At 51.7% G+C, this 15,501-nt stretch overlaps 1 protein-coding gene across 1 annotated transcript in view; it reads right to left on the bottom strand.

Annotated features, from left to right (window-relative positions):
• NDRG1 (N-myc downstream regulated 1) overlaps positions 1-15,269 on the bottom strand; it is a 53,690-nt gene extending 38,421 nt beyond the window's left edge. The window contains exons 1-3 of the mRNA XM_003792865.3: positions 15,177-15,269; positions 3,407-3,487; positions 177-212 (exon numbers count right to left, since the gene is read on the bottom strand). Coding sequence (XP_003792913.1) covers positions 177-212; positions 3,407-3,469 — 99 coding nt within the window. The 5' untranslated portion in view covers positions 3,470-3,487; positions 15,177-15,269. The remainder of the gene's footprint in view (positions 1-176; positions 213-3,406; positions 3,488-15,176) is intronic.
• Positions 15,270-15,501: the final 232 nt, after the last annotated feature.

Raw genomic sequence — 15,501 nt, 5'->3', positions numbered from 1 at the left:
AGCTTCTGTTCAGGACCAGCTGCAGAGGACGAAGACCTAGCTGAGACCACTTCCTTCTCTCCCCGTGCCGCCCCACGTTTGAACAAGGATCTACTTCAAACCAATGGAAAGAGCGAAGGAAAGAGAGGGGAGGGAGTGGGAGCAGGAGGGTGAAGGAAGCCACATCATCTACTTGCCTGAACATCAAACTCTTGCAGCAGGCCGGTGATGGTCTGTGAAGAGACAAGAGAGATCGTCAGTTCCGTCAGCTCCCTCAGGTAGGGAACTAATGCTAGAACTCATGGGGCTCTCCATGGCCTGAATCCCTCTCTCCCCTCCCGCCTCAGTGGAGCTCTGAATTCCTGACAAAGAGATTTCCCTTTCCTTTTGAGCTCAAAGAAGAGAAGTCCAGTAAAAAAAATAATTGAATTAAAAATTAAAAAGACCACGTTAGCTGAGTTCCTTTTGTATGGTAGCCTTGGTAAATAAAAATCTGGAAGTCTAAACTGACACATGCTCCAGAGACTCGGGACTTTATCTGGCTGTTACCTGGGCTCCCGGTCTCCAGCCTACTGGAGCTACACTTTTAAAACTCAAACCGACCATGATCCTCCTCACATTTTTTCCTCACATTTTTTCACAGCTGCCATCATCTAGATTCTGAATTAAAATCCAACCTCTGTAGATAGAAGAGTACAAGATCTTTAAAAATTTTCCTTGATCTAAAAAATAAATAAATCTCAATTTCAGCCTAAATTCCATCTTTCATCAGAGCTGTTCATGATAGGACAGGTTCAGGAAGACAGGGTAGGGGTCCTTGTCCCCTGAGGAGCAACAAGAGTGTGACCCCAAGGAGGAACTGCAGCCTCCGTGGGCCAATGTTCCTAAGAGATATTCCTGGCATATTTTCCTTCAGATCAAGGGATTTTAAACACTCTCCAAAAACCCTGCCCCATCCTGACCCACCACCTCCTGCCAGGAGAGAAGACAGGTCAGTAGAGCCAAATGCAAAGAGGGGCAGGAAATAGAATGGCCTCCTTGGACAGCAGGGTCTGGGAGTCAGAGGACTGCAGATGCCCTGCTGTGGGAGTGAAACAGCTCCACATCCCCTGGGCTGCAGACAAGAACATCAGAGAGTTTTGGTAAAGCGCAGTGGAAGCAAGAGTGGCGACACCTACACCCGGTGTGTGAATGTGTACGCATATGTGAGTATGTGTTGGTACCAGGGACTGAAAGAAGCCATTCGGTACGACTCCAAACTTCAAAGTCTCAACCAGCATACATGGTAGTCCAGGGTGAGGACGGACTGAGGAAGAACTTCCCAACAGCAAGCCTAGCTGAAAACACTTGATGAGTTGGGATTGGAAGGGATTTATGTCCATCTGAACCTTGAAAGAAAAGGTAAATTCCCCTTAGAGATGGACGAGCATGTAACCTGGAATGGAAAAGCTCTTAGAAGTATGTTCCCAAAATAAAATGTTCTGAGGATACCAGTAGGCTGCTTGAAACAAATAAATAACGTCTCTTAAAATGCATTTAACCTTGGGCCCTATGATGCTACATCTGAGGCTTTTGATCTGGGCTGCACCTGCAGACATATCAAATGACGTACACGCAAGACACAGGGAAGGTCAAACACTCTGCAGCCCTGTTTGCAAGGGCAACAGGGAAAACACCATGTCCATGCACTGGGCACTGGGCAGATAAATTTGGTGAAATCCTATGTAGCTGGGAAGAGAAAACTAAGGGCACGGTGGACTAATGCTAGAAAGATCTCCAGGAACGCCAAGTGAGTAAAGCAAAGTGTGGTATGCTGTTTTTACAGGGTTTTTGTAAGGGGAGAATAAGACTATATTGATATGACTCTGTACTACTTCCTGGGAGCTTTTGTTTGTTTGATTGTTTTTTAAGACTGTGTCATGGACCCACAGTGAAGAGGAAATGGATTTAGAGCCTGTTCCATGGGCAGCATGGGTTGGTAGACTGTGCACCACCACCTGTTTTTGTAAATAAAATTGGATTGGAACACAGCAAGCCCATGCCACATATTGTGCACAGCTGCATTCATGCTACAAAGGCAAAGTTGAGTAGCTGCAGCAGAAACTTGGCCCCCTACAGAAAAGGTCTGCAGAATCCGAGCACAGCCTTCTGCAGCTTCCCTAGCCTTGGTTCCTAATCCTAGTGTGTCAACTCTGTACATGAACTTGGGAAATCCCCTTCCCATCTGAGACTGGGGACTTTATCTGCAAAATAGAATAGTTGCCTCCCACATTTGTGATGAAAAGTCCACAGATTTATGAACCTAAAGCAGAATAGCCATGTGTACAGTACAAAGAAATTTAACGAGCAGTCTGTTCACCGAAGTCAGCCAGCCTGGGTTTGATTCCAAGTCCCTCTTTGTAACTATGTGACTAAGAACAAATTGACCTCCTTGAGAGTTTTCTGTGAAACGAGGAAAATCACAGAAGCCAGGATCTAGCCTGACCACAGCTGAGGAGCAGGCATGCAGGATGTGGTCAGTGCATGCTAACTATTAATTTTTAAAGCATTTAGCTGGTTTAGTAGAGTAACTTCGCTAGAGCCTGAGTAGAGCCTGAGCTTCCACATTTTTAAAAGGTGTATCACCACAGGCCAGGTATGAGGCTCAGAGAGCATCGGGATGTGCACATGCTTTCAAAACAATGTCAGCTGTGTGATAGAAAGGCTCATCCCCGTCAGAACAATCAGCGCAGGACAGACCTGCAGCCCAGGCTAAAGAGAAGGGGCCTGTGATGACAGGAGAGGTTCCACCAAAAAAGATAATAAAAGTGACTGCAAAAGATGATCTGCACGGCTCATCTCGTCCATAGCAGGCAAAGTTCTAACTGCTCCGTGTGAATTAATTCCATCCTCACCTGGCCCACAAGGAAGTCCTAGTGTCATCATTTTATGGATGAGGAGCTACAGCCTGCAGAAGTGGCAGGGTTTGTTAGTGGACAGCAAGCTGCAAAGGGTCACAGCCAGGATTTAAACCCAGGCAGTGTGACCCCAGAGATGAGCTTTTAATCATGAGGGAATGAGGCATGAGCCCATGGGCAACTGGGCTCCAAGTTCTATGTTCCAGAATGACAGGATATCAGAGCTGGGGGTGCTCAGAGAACTTCAGATTCAATGCCCTCACTTTACAAATGAGAGCAGTGAGCTGTGGGTAGAGAGACCAAGAGAGATGGGCAAGGGGCCTGACCCAGGGCACCATAGCACTTAGTGGCCAAGCTGGGGCTTGGCCTCTCACCCCTTTGCCTTCAAGGGAGCAGTGGACTCATGTGTGCAGGGATGTGTACACACGTTTCTGCACAGGCTGAGTACGTGTGTATGCACACAGGCATATGGGTGTGCTGTGTGTACATATGCACATATGATGAAGGTTTCCAGAAGCTTCTCCACTCACCTCCCCTTTCTCCACCAAAGGCTTCACCTCGGCAAGGTCCACGTCCTGCATCTCCCGAGACATGTTCCTGCTGTCACCTGCCTGCAAGAAAACAAAGGCCAAGAGGTCAGCCCTCCCTGCTGAGAAGTTTCCTGATGGAAACAAATACGGGGGGGCCAGGGAATGAGAGGACAAAAAGGCTGGACTTTCACTCTGTCCAGCAGCTCTCGCAGCCTGTACCATGTGCTACAGGTGACAAAACAGCCTCTCACACTGGCACCACTGTGGTCTTCCCCCTGGGGGACCAGGACAGTGTATTTCCTGTGAGAGGAAACTGAGGTTCAGAGACACAACTGCCTTTCCAGAGAAGATCAGGCAGGACTGACAGAGGTCCCCACTTCAAGTGTAGGCCCAACCACCACACTTGGGACACCTCTCCCTGCATTTGGTAGAAGGGACCTGCACAGCTGACAACTAAAAGGGAACGACAGGTCACAGGTTGCCCTCCACGTACAGGCACGGTGCAAGCTTCACCTTCACAGCTAGCCACTACAGACACACACAGCCACACACACACTTCACCTCCGCCTCTGTGCAGTACCCAGCCACCTGCTGCAGGGAAGAGGGGCAAGGCACAGGGCCAACTGTAAGCCAAGGAGAGTGACAGGCACTGAATGTTCGATAGGATTTTGAAAGAAAAAAGAACTTCAAGACAAAAAGCACTTTGTGGGCCAAGTCAGGATAGGCCAGAGGGAAGTGACAGTGGCCAGCTAGACGGGAGCAGGGTTCAGGAAGACTCCGGATGCTGGATTCTGCCCTCTCCGACTCCCTGGAAGTGAGGCTTGGACAGGGCAGTGCCACCTACTGAGCACACTTCCCAGAGCTTAATCTGGGAGCTGAGCTATGATCTTAGAGATCCATAGTCAAGTTGGAAAAATTAATTGCCCACCAATACCTGGGGTGGGATACAAAGAATGCAGAATAAGAACACATGTTCTGCCCAGCAGCAGGGGAGTAGGGGAGAAGTCAGTGCCAAGAGGAAGGAGCCCCGGCCAGCCAGCTCACAGATCCACAACTTCTGAACTGAAAACCCCACGAGACAAGCCTGACCCAAGCCTGCACGCTGCTGCCTTCAGAGTGAATCCCAAGTCTCTGAGCTGCCCACAGCCCTTTGGATATACAACAGAGAGCACACAAGGCTCTGAACTCCAACCTGGGCTCCTCTGAAGACCCAGAAACTGCCAGGAGCCTGTGAAACACCTTGAGAGTTCAGCCAGCAGGCACAGGCTGCACAGATCCACCCTGCAAGCCACATGTGGCATTCCGTGGGTGGCTCCTGCTCTCCCCTGGGATGCTGTGGCCTGGGGCCCCAGCATGATCCTGCCCAGTCGATAACCAGCTCCACAAGAATGGCTTTATGCAGCCTTTGCATAAAGTCTACCCTCCAGAACATTCCGAAAACAGAGTTGGTTTTATATTTCTGAGCATTCCTGGGCAGCCGCCAGCTTGGAGGCAGGAAACATGAAAAGCCGGTGTCTGTTAGTCTTGCTAATTCAGCAGGTCCATGGTCCCAAGACTCTGACCCGTGGGACACATCGCCTACATAGCCTAGGGAGCCTTCCAGAAACCCAGGGACTTGGCAACACTACCCTTCATGCTCCAAGTGAAAGGACTTCTCATATCACAGGCTCTTCTTAATACCTTCTGCTCAGCAAGGAGCCCCAGGGTCACCTGGGGGTCTCTAGCTATCTCACAGGTGAGTTTGCCCCACCCGTGAGCTCCTCCCAGCAGCTGGCTCACCTGTCTTGTCCCCACTCTCCCCCTAGCGCCTAGCATCACACATGTGCAGTCAGGCCACAGCTCGCTGGCTGATCCGACGGGCAGTGCTGCTCCACAGCACGCTTTCAGTGAAGCTCACTTTCAGATTGTCACTGAACCAACCACGGAGTTCAGTGCCTTGTAAACAGTGCTATAGCCTAGACTGGTCAGTTTTACTTGCCTTCCAGAAACTGTGATCAGCTTAGAATATAAGGTCAACCTCCAAGGGCTGTCTCCTCCTCCTCTTTCTGGGCAGAAAATAGAAACATTTAGCTTTCATGGTTCCACAGGTGCACTTGGTGAAACCCCCTCACCCCGCCCTATGTGTTTTTTCCTTCCTCCAACTTAGCTTCCCAGAAGGCAGTGGGCTGGACCAGCCTGTATCTCCTGCGACAGTAAGTGCTAGAGAATCTGCTTTTGAGAGCTAGAGCAGCCTCACTGGGCCTTAGGGAAGCCCCGGGGTAAAGCTACTAGGGAACAACACCGGCTTTATCTAGACTGGGGTGACTTTATCTCCTAGGGACATTTGGCAATGTCTGGAGACATTTTTGAGTGTCCCCCAAGCAACTGATTCAGCTGATTTGGAGCCATCCAGTAAGGATCTGGGACCCTGAAGTCTGCAGGGAGAGTGGATGAAACAGAGGAAGCTTTGCACATGTGTGGGGAAGGGGACCAGGCTGGCTTTAGGCCTGGGAGCAGCTCCCATGTCAGTAAAGGCCACCCCTACCCTGTGCCTCCAGACCTGCCTTCACAGAGCACCTGAGTTCCAGGAGGCAGGCTCTGAGCTGCCACGTCCTATGCACAGGTTTCTTCCCACACTAGGTCCCACGTGTCCAAGAGCTCAGTACAAAATTAATAGCACGAGTATGTCACCAAGGACCTACTGTGTGACTGGTCTGGAATTTGGCCATGAACAAACTCCTGCCCTCACTCCTTGGGCTATGTCCCTGCTGAGTGGCAGTTCCACTTGTCCCCCTGGAGGGCAGGGTGTGTGCCGTCCTCACCAGCACTGTACCTCCGGGGCAGAGGTCCTCACACTCAGCCCTGCTGACATGTTACAGAAGCATGTGGGCAGCTTTACAGAACACTGGACTGCCCACCAGATACCCACAGACCATGCCCACAAGGTGTGACAACCAAAAATGTCCCCTGGGTGCAAAATCAGCTCATGTTGCCACCAGCTGATCTTGGCAGTTCCTGGTATGAAAGAGTATCCGGAAAACGTCTGTTAGATACACACGATTGATTGTTTACTTCCTTTACAAGACCTTCTAAAATGTAGATATAATTCTTATTCAGTGTAGTACACAAACATACACACCCACATTCTCTCACACTCTCACCAACACACTTGTTCACACTCACACCCATACTCACTCATGTTCATTCATACACACTCATTCTTACACATTCACACGCACACACTACCTCCACACCTGGTGCGTGTCCTCAGTGTCCCCAACAGATGCAGCGGGAGTGGCCTGGCTGGAGCTGAGTCCAAGGCACACACTCCACCTTCACCACACTCTTCCTTAACACATGCATTATCTCTGGGATTCAAAGTGCCCGCCCCACCCCTGCAAAACGCGAGGCTGACAGAGGACACAGAAGACACTGCCTCACAGCCTCTGTGACTTTCCACCAGCAGGCCAGGAGCTGGGGGGATTTAACCTGGATGGGAATGCTGGCTGTAACCCCCACCCCGCCAAGGGACACCATACCCAGGGGTCCTGAGTGGCTCAGCAAATATAACAGCTGCCCACACCCCCGGGGGAACTCCAGGCCCTGCCCCCTGCCTGCTGCCTTCCAGAAGTCCTAGCTACAAGATGCCCAGAACCCAGCAGAAAGGGCCAAAGAGAACCTCTAGCAGGAGGGGGGGTGCCCTCCCAGCCCACCTGCCCCCGCCTGTCTGAGGCCTCTTTGTTCTCCAAGAAGCATAGACAGAAGCCCCTGCAGACAGCAAAGAGGTCAAGACAGGTCTCCCTGTGTTAAAAGCCCACTTAGCACCAAAAAGAGGGCTCTAGGTCACAGTGCCACCCGCCACACTGGTACACACTGCCACTTCTCTCCTTCCCACCTACTTGCCCAGGAGGGATTCAGAGAAGACCAACAGCAGAGAAGGGAAAGGTGGCCAGGAGCTGGAGGAAGGCTTGTGGCTCAGACCTGGGCATTGCTGCTGATTGTGATCCTGAACAATTTATCTAACCTCTTTGCCTGGGTTTGTTCATCTGTCAAATGGGCATCTGACTCCTGCTCTCAACAAACAGCAGTGGGCTGGAATTAAACAACGGTATGCAGAAGACCTGGTGAGCCGCTGCGTAATTCATCAGAGTGCTTTCCTTTCCTGGTTGCCGTGGAGACAACGGGACATCTGAGGATACAGTCTGTATTTTACAACCCAATAGTCCCACAGCGGCCCAGGAAGGAGTGGGATATATGGGAGATGTTTGGCAAATGCCATAGAGGTTACCAGCCATCAGACCTGACGCACTGTCACTAGAGCACTCCTCCCCACCAGCAACGCCAGTCACTGAGTAACAAAGGCCCATGAGGGGCTCAGCGAATACCTTTCTAGACCAAGAGACCCAGGAGACAGTCAGCAGTTGGCTAGATCATGGGTTCTGGGGGAAGCCAGGGCTGGGATCTGCCCAGAGAAAGAAAGAATGTGACCCCAGGGCTTGGGAGGATAGTAAGCAGAGATATCCCAGGCAATCCAAGGCCACCAGTCCCTGGGGCACTGAAGGGACACACAGAGCCTCAGTGGGGTAGCCGTAATGCTGAACTAGGGTTCAGGGTATGGGGATCCTGCCACCATCTTGCTACATGACTCTGAGCAAGCCATTCCCTCTCTGGGCCTTGGTTTTCCCATCTGTAAAGTAGGCGCAATGCATGTTCTGTGGCCATCACACAGTTTATTATAAACTTGAGGAAACTGAGAACCTAGGGTGGAAGGTGCAAAGAAAAGGATCCTAGGTGTCTTACCAGAGCCCTGCCAGCCTCAACCCAGGCCAGATTAACCCTGCACCTTGGACCAAGGCCTCCCTTCCTCCCAGCCACCAATGCACATCTGTTAAGACCAGAGTCTCGCCGCAGCTCTGCCTCTCCTCTGACCTAAGCTGCCCAGCAGGACCCATCTGTACAACCTCCAGAAAAAACTCTCCTGGGCCTTCCAGAACTTCCACAGGATGGGGCGGATGTGGCATCCACAGAGAAACATCCATGTTCTGTTCTAGAAGTTACAGGATTACCCCCTACCCAGGAAGAGCTGCCACAGGTAGGCAACCATGAAAACCCCAGACAGACACCCCACTATAATGGCAAAAAGAGCAACTTCTACAGCGCTAAGTAGGCTCTAAACTCTGTACTTATTTGCACTTCTCAGCAATGCTAGGAGGGAGGCACCAGCATGTCTACCATTTAACAAGTGGGGACGCTGAGGCTCAGAGAAGTGAAGCTTTGTGCCCCAAGTGAGCAAGCAACAAGCTCACACAGGTTAAAGCAACCTTACAGGACAGTTGACAATGATGTCACATTGATATCACCCTAAAATACACACAGACCTTACCTTACCCTCTGCCTAGGTACAATGTCCTAAGGATAGCTACATGTGACCCTGAGGCTTTTGATATGTGAGAGTCAGCTAGGGAGTCACAAGCTTCTCCCTCCATCCCGCACAGTCACCACTGAGTCACCATGAGCAAGCCCGAACATTTGGCAAAATGCACCTCTTGGCCTTTTTTAAGCTTCCTTCCCAACATTCAGAAAGTTCTCTGTTTTTACCTCTCCCCCGAAGTGCCTTCCTGATATACAAAGTTCGGTACTTGGAAAAAGTGTCCACTCAATGCATTGTTTCATCTGCCCTTCAAAGAGGTGCCGGGAACAGAGCAGGTATTATTATCGTGCCCAGTTTACAGATAGGCAACCTGAGGCTCACAAACAAAGGCCCACAGGACTGCCCAAAGGCCACAAGCCTAGATTCCTCTCTGCTGAAGGAAAGATGGAAAACGGGCTCCTTTGTTGCGGGTGCAGGTGTAAGGCCAAGCAGACAACAGCTGCCTGGTGTCCTTCAGTGAAGCAGAGAAAGGGACACCAGGGGACGGTTGACCAGTTTAGCATCGATTGTTGTTGTCAGCCACTGGCCCAGATTTTGTCCCTCCGAAACACGCCTGGATTCAAAGCCACGTGAAAGCTGGTGTACTTTCCAGCACACTGGGCTCTTTATAAAATAGATCTTAAAGGGGGTGGGGGAATAAATGCAGGCTGCTGCTGCTGTTTGGCACAGCAACCTCCCCAGAAAGTTCCAGAGAGCAGTTCCATCTCTGCAGTAAGCTCAAGGAAACCCCCCTGGGATACGCTCTGGACACCAATGCCTTACTGCAGATACGTACTTTTGATATTTCTTTGCCAGAGAGATTTTTAAGTAAATCTACAGAGTGGTACATGGGCTCTCTTGGTGTTTTCTGGACCTTTTGAAACTTGAGGCTGTGGGGAGTGTGAGGAAGTTGGCAGTCTTCACTCTCAATGTTTCTCTTACGTAATCAACCTAGCAAACACCAGGGGTGGACTCCCTGGACCTTCAGAAGTTTCCTAGTTTAATGCCACAGAGTGATCAAAATCAACAAAACACTGCAAATGCCGTACAGAGGAGACAACCACACTGGGAATTCCTCAAGGCTCCAGGGCTTGTCACAAAGCCTGAAGCTCAGTAGACATCAGTGAGTTGTCTGACATTGAACAGAGAAAGTGTCACTAAGGAGAAGGCAAACCCCAGCCTCAGTCCCAGATAAGCCACAGCTGCATTCATGATTCAGGACGGGCACGGGGCTCCAACCCCAAACTGAACTTCTGTGTGTTCAAGACAAGCACAGCACCCAGGAGGTCAGTGAGAGTGTCCTGAACACAATAGGAGGAATAGGGAGGTGTCAGGAATCCCAGCACAGCCCACCCCTTTTCTGCAATGCAACCAGGATCTTCCTGGAGATTCTCAGTGGAATTTGGCAGCCTGAGTCATTTGCTTGGCGGGGAGAAGATGACCGTCTGAGGGGCTGCGCCAAGTCACTGGATGTCCAGCGGTGGACACTGGTCACTTTAGAGGGTTATTCTGTGAATCTGCGGGACAGGCGTGAGCTGCACTGGATGGTCTGAGATAATTTGTTGAAATCACACAAATGGAACTAGTGTTAGCAGAGGATGAGGAAATGGATTCCTCATACAGAACCCTTTGTCCCGAGATGGGATGCTCGGCACACTCACAGTATTCTTTCCCAAAATGGCCTTCCCGTTTCCACCCTCTGGAATGGCCCTCTAATCTTTCCTGCACAGGATGGCTCACGTTATTTCCTCAATAAACAGAGGTGTCCTTTAGACCGTTCAAGGAGAGCCTACAAAAGGCCAAACTGTCAGGTCTTGTGGGGAGGTGGGTAAGCAGACAAGCACGGCCCGGGGTGATTCACAGAGGGTGCCGCAGACACCCACTCAGCCTCCCCTCCTGGAGAGGAAAGCCAGGGAGGACTTGCCCAGGAAAGTTCCATGATTCAAAAGGAGAAGACAGAGGAGATGCAGATTCCCTGGAGAGTCCTTAGAACTACACCTAAGATTCTCTCTCACATCCACATTTGAAGAAGGCCAAGAAGAACCTTCTCACGGGTTCCCAGGGCGTGGGGCTGAGGGTGGAGTCTGAGGAACAGGATGGAGACCTGGGCCCCAGCCTCCTCTCTTTAAGAACAGCTCTCAGCTGGTTTAAAATTGATCCTGGTAGAAAGGTTTCCACAAACCTAAGGAGAGGACAAACCTATAAAATAACAGGTGAACTCTCAGGCAAAGCCTTCAAGGTCCCCACACTGCTAGTAAGCTTCACTCCCTACCCCTTCAGGGAATAGAATACCCCTCTAGACTGCAAAGACCTGAGAGATGGACCCTGGACGATCAGGGGGTGGGGAGGGTGCATGAAATGTTGATGGGAAAACCAGAGACTCTGGGACAGAAAGACCTGTTTGTGGACCCAATCAGTTTCTATTCTGCAGAGCCAAAGCTGACACCCCTCCCCCACCATTTTCCCAGAGGACCCCAAGTTTCTTTTCTAATGGCACCTACCCCAAGAACCTTGCTTTACACCACCACCCAAACGTGGTCCTCTCCACCCCTGCAACCGCGGTCCCGTCAGGCTTCAGTGTCCCCAACCCCTATCTGCACACCTACCTCTAACACATGTGGGCCAAGTTCTGCAGCAGAGACTGCCATCTCGCCCATCTCTGATTCCAAACAGAAAAAGGAAGAGCAAGAAGGCAAGTCTAAGACCAGCCTGCACTCCGGGAGGCAGGAACGGCAACCTACATGGCCTGGAAAACCCAATTCATTCTCAAAAGATGGGTTGGGTGGCCTTCGGGGGCAATACTGGAGTTTGGAAAGGGCTAGGGTGGCTCACCTTGAATAGGACTCTACTAATTTGATTCTGGACAGTCACCTGCATGAACCTCAATTTTCTGACCTGAGAGGTGGGAAGAATGTCTTCTACCTTGATTGGATAAGGCATTACCCTGACCTACCAGCCATGTTACCCAGAAGACAGCTATTTATATATAGCACACTCATTAAGGGCCAGATCCTGAGGACACAGGTTGGCCAGGAAGTTCCTGCCTATATGGCCACTTCCACCATCTCCTCTCCCCCAAGGAGCCCTGACATCAGGCGGATCCTTGGCCCATCCCAGATCTACCAAGTCAGGCTCTCAGGAGACTGGGCCTGGAAATGTGCTTTCAAACAAGGTTCCTAGGACATTTTTATGCAACCTGTATTAGCTTAGTAAAAATTACAGGTGGGGTCCAGTATCTGCAGGCATATTCCCAGGCATGAGTGAGTTTCCCCGGACTCTGCTTGTTGAGGGTAAGCCTTAAACATGTTTTCCATGGGCATTAGCAGAGCAAACACCTACGTGCTGGTTCCCACGTGCTGGGCAACTGTTCTCAGTTTACACAGGCTAATTCAATATTTACATATATCAATGAGACTGTGTCGGTCATTTTCATTTCACAGAAGAGGAAACTGAGGCACGGTGCTTCTGATGCCTCCTGGCACTTTTCATTATAGCCTAATTTCTACAAGGCCCCCAACATGCTGTCATGGAAAAGAACAGAGGCAAGTCCTAAAATTATCCTGGACTCAGTTTCCTCATCCACTTAATGGAGCCAATATAGCCCAAGCAGAGCTCTTGCAATGATTAAAGGGATGAGGGTTTGATGTGGGGTGGGGGGATGTCCTGTCCCTCTCTAGCCTGCCTTCAGGCCTGAGTCAGGCCTGCACCCAGCTTGAATCTCAGACGCTGAGTCATCACCGTGAATTTCTCCCAGAGGCACAGGGCCTTTGAGTCACGCCTTGAATGGGATTCTCTGAACTTGGGTCTGAGGAAGGACTGCAGCTACAGGCCATCAGAACATATGTGATCTTTCAGGCCAGTGCAGAGGCAAGCTCAGACCAGCAGGTTTCAATGCACCCCTGGGGCCCCCCCAGCTCTGTTCATATCAGTCATCCATTTGGGGGGTGTGGCCCAGACCCAGTTAAAGGTCACCCTAGGGGTCTGCAGCCCTTGATCCCTTTCTCATGAGACTGATTTTGCTAATCTCCTGAATTGTACTCTTTTTAAAAAAATACATGAATTATACTCTTTAAAAAAAAAAAAAACCTGAAATTCTGCCTCTTCTGCCTCAAAAGTTTCCTCACCAATTGACTTTAGCCCCTCCATAGTAGACAGGCAAAATCATGCTGGGAACCCTTTTCACTGTCTTCAATCCCAACCAGGAGACTCCTGCAAAGGGGTCTGGAGTCTGAGCTCTAGTTCCAACTCAGCCGTGACACATCCTTCCCTGTCGCTGGGTCTCAGCTTTCATATGCAACATGGAAAGAAGTGGACCAGGTCTTGTGTGAATTTTTAACTTCACTCCAAATAATCAAACCAATAGTTAGCAATTCTGAATTTGCTCATCCCTCCAAAGGAACTTTCTCAAGAAAAAAAGCCCTAACAGATGATCCAGGTCCCCCTAAAGCCAGATCCAACACCTCTGTCCATACAGATTCAAGTGCCTCCTTGGGAAGGCAGTATCATAGCGCATTCCCCACCTGCTATCATAGCCGAATGGGAGGAACACAAGGAGACACTCAGTTCATTCCATGACATAGCTCAACTCCTCCTATGTGCCAGGTGCCAGGTCACAGGGGAGGGAGGTAGTCTTTCTCCTCACCCTGGTACAAGTTTACCCTCTAGTGGGAGACAGAGTCTCACAAAGCTAAGTTGACAGGTCAAGAGGGCACCAAGTTTTCCATCACTTACTGTCAAGCTCTCTCTTACCCGGTGCTGCCCCGCCTTGGGGCTGGCTCTGCTGCTGCACATGGGCACAGAACCCAGGTCTGAGCATCCTGTGCTCCTCCTCCACCAGGCCAGGGGCCCCTGAAAGGCAGATGCTGGGCTCTCGGCACTTTGTTTATTTCAACCACACACCTGAAACTCAGTAAGGATTTCTGAGTTTCTGTACAAGAGGTGGGTGGGCTGAAAAGTTTGCCTTGAAAATGCATTTTCACAGAAAGAACCAGGTTTATATTTAGATATGTTCATTTGAAGTAGGAGGTTATCTACTGCTGCGGGGCATTCTAAGGGTGTCTAAAGCCCTCCTGCAGGGCCACTGGCTGCCCTCTGAATATTCCCCAGTAGTGTGAAGGGTCCAAACAAACTCCAGTGCCCAAGGACATGGTCGTTCTTGGAATCAAGATAGCCAGGGCCCTTTCTCTCAGATACACTACTAGGCACTTTCCACTTCCAAGCTACCCAGGGGTGTTGTTCAGACCTCCAGGGACAGCAGACAGCAGAGGGAACAAGAGGAGGACGGGGAGGTTGGTGGTAAGGAACCAATCCACTAAATTCCAGCTTTAGCTACTAATTTGACAGGCGTGACAGCAGGTTTCCCTAGAGCTGTCCACATTCCACACGCCCAATCTCCTACCCAAGGCTGAATCAGAGACCACGGTGGATCTCCCAAGCACCTCAGAGCAATTCCAGCCGTTCCCCCGCTGGAGTGCTGGAGAGCCCGTCTCGCCTGCCCCAGAGACAGGGAAGGAAAAGAAAGTGAGGGAGGGTGGGCGGAGGCGAAAATGACGCCACTCCCTGCTCCCTCCAGCTTAGGGGCCTCCAGATGCCCCGCAGAGCCCTCTTGCCCCAGCCATCTCTCTTACACCGCCACAGTGGCAATGAGGGACACCTCGGGCGGCAGATCCACCCTGCCCAGCCGCGCTCGCACACACTTGTTCCCGCGCGTGTCGCACACGCTGTGACACACCCCAGGCCCTCCACCTACACGTACACCCACACCAACACATAAGGACTCACGCACACACACCACCAGCCTCTCAGACCCACACCGGTTCCTTGCCCAGTCTGGGAACCAGACACACCCACGTCCCCTTCCGTAGCCCCTTGCTGAAGCCGCTCACCCCTACCCACCCCCATCCACATACGAGCGCGTCCCCTTCCTCAGACACGCACACGCGCGAGCGCGCGCACATACACACACGCACACACACAAAAACACACACACCCTAGTCGCTTCTGCGCCCACCCCCGCCAGCGGCGCCAGCTATGATTCCGGACGCACGCTGGCAATCCCGACCCAAGTGTTCCCCAGTCGGCTCGCCGCCCTCCTCCCCGACCCCCAGAGCCCCACTTCCACAGCTCGGGGGAATGTGAAACCGGACCTGCCTTTTCCCTCCTCCTTCTCTCTAATCAAAACCCCTACTCCGGCGGTGCCGGAGCCCCAAAGCCCCCTCTTTGCTCTGGCACTACCGGGTCTCCACATACTCGAGGCTCCGGACACCTGTTCCTGGAGCCCACGGGGCCACTAAGGGCTGTCCAGGAGCTCCAGCAGCATCCAGCGGGCGACCCCCTTCTGCTCCTCGTCGTGTCGGGGAGAAAGGGCGTCGTCGGGCTTACCTAAAGCAGAGGAAGGAAGGAAAGGAGTCGGTGGCTAGGTTGGCGGTTCAGCGTCCACAGGGAGCCGAAGAGGGTGGTGAGGAGGGTGGCACTCCGGCGCACGGCGAGCTCGAAGCCAGGCGGGGTTTGTTTATGTCCCAGTGGAGAGCGACTTTATAGGCGCTGCGGCCCCGCCCCCGCTCCTCGCCCCTCCCCGACCTTCTCGGCCTCGCACGCAGCGGGGACACACCCCTTCCCCACTCCCTCCTCCCCGGCGCGCTCGGCTCCCGCCGCAGCCTGTTGCGCAAGCCTTTGTAAGGGCGAGGCAGGGAGGGGCCTCCCCTGG

The sequence above is a fragment of the Otolemur garnettii genome, unplaced genomic scaffold (assembly GCF_000181295.1).
Source record: "Otolemur garnettii isolate 467f Iridium unplaced genomic scaffold, OtoGar3 scaffold00062, whole genome shotgun sequence".
Classification (NCBI taxonomy): domain Eukaryota; kingdom Metazoa; phylum Chordata; class Mammalia; order Primates; family Galagidae; genus Otolemur; species Otolemur garnettii.
Note: the sequence above shows the minus strand (reverse complement) of the source record. Positions and strands in the feature narration are given on the sequence as shown.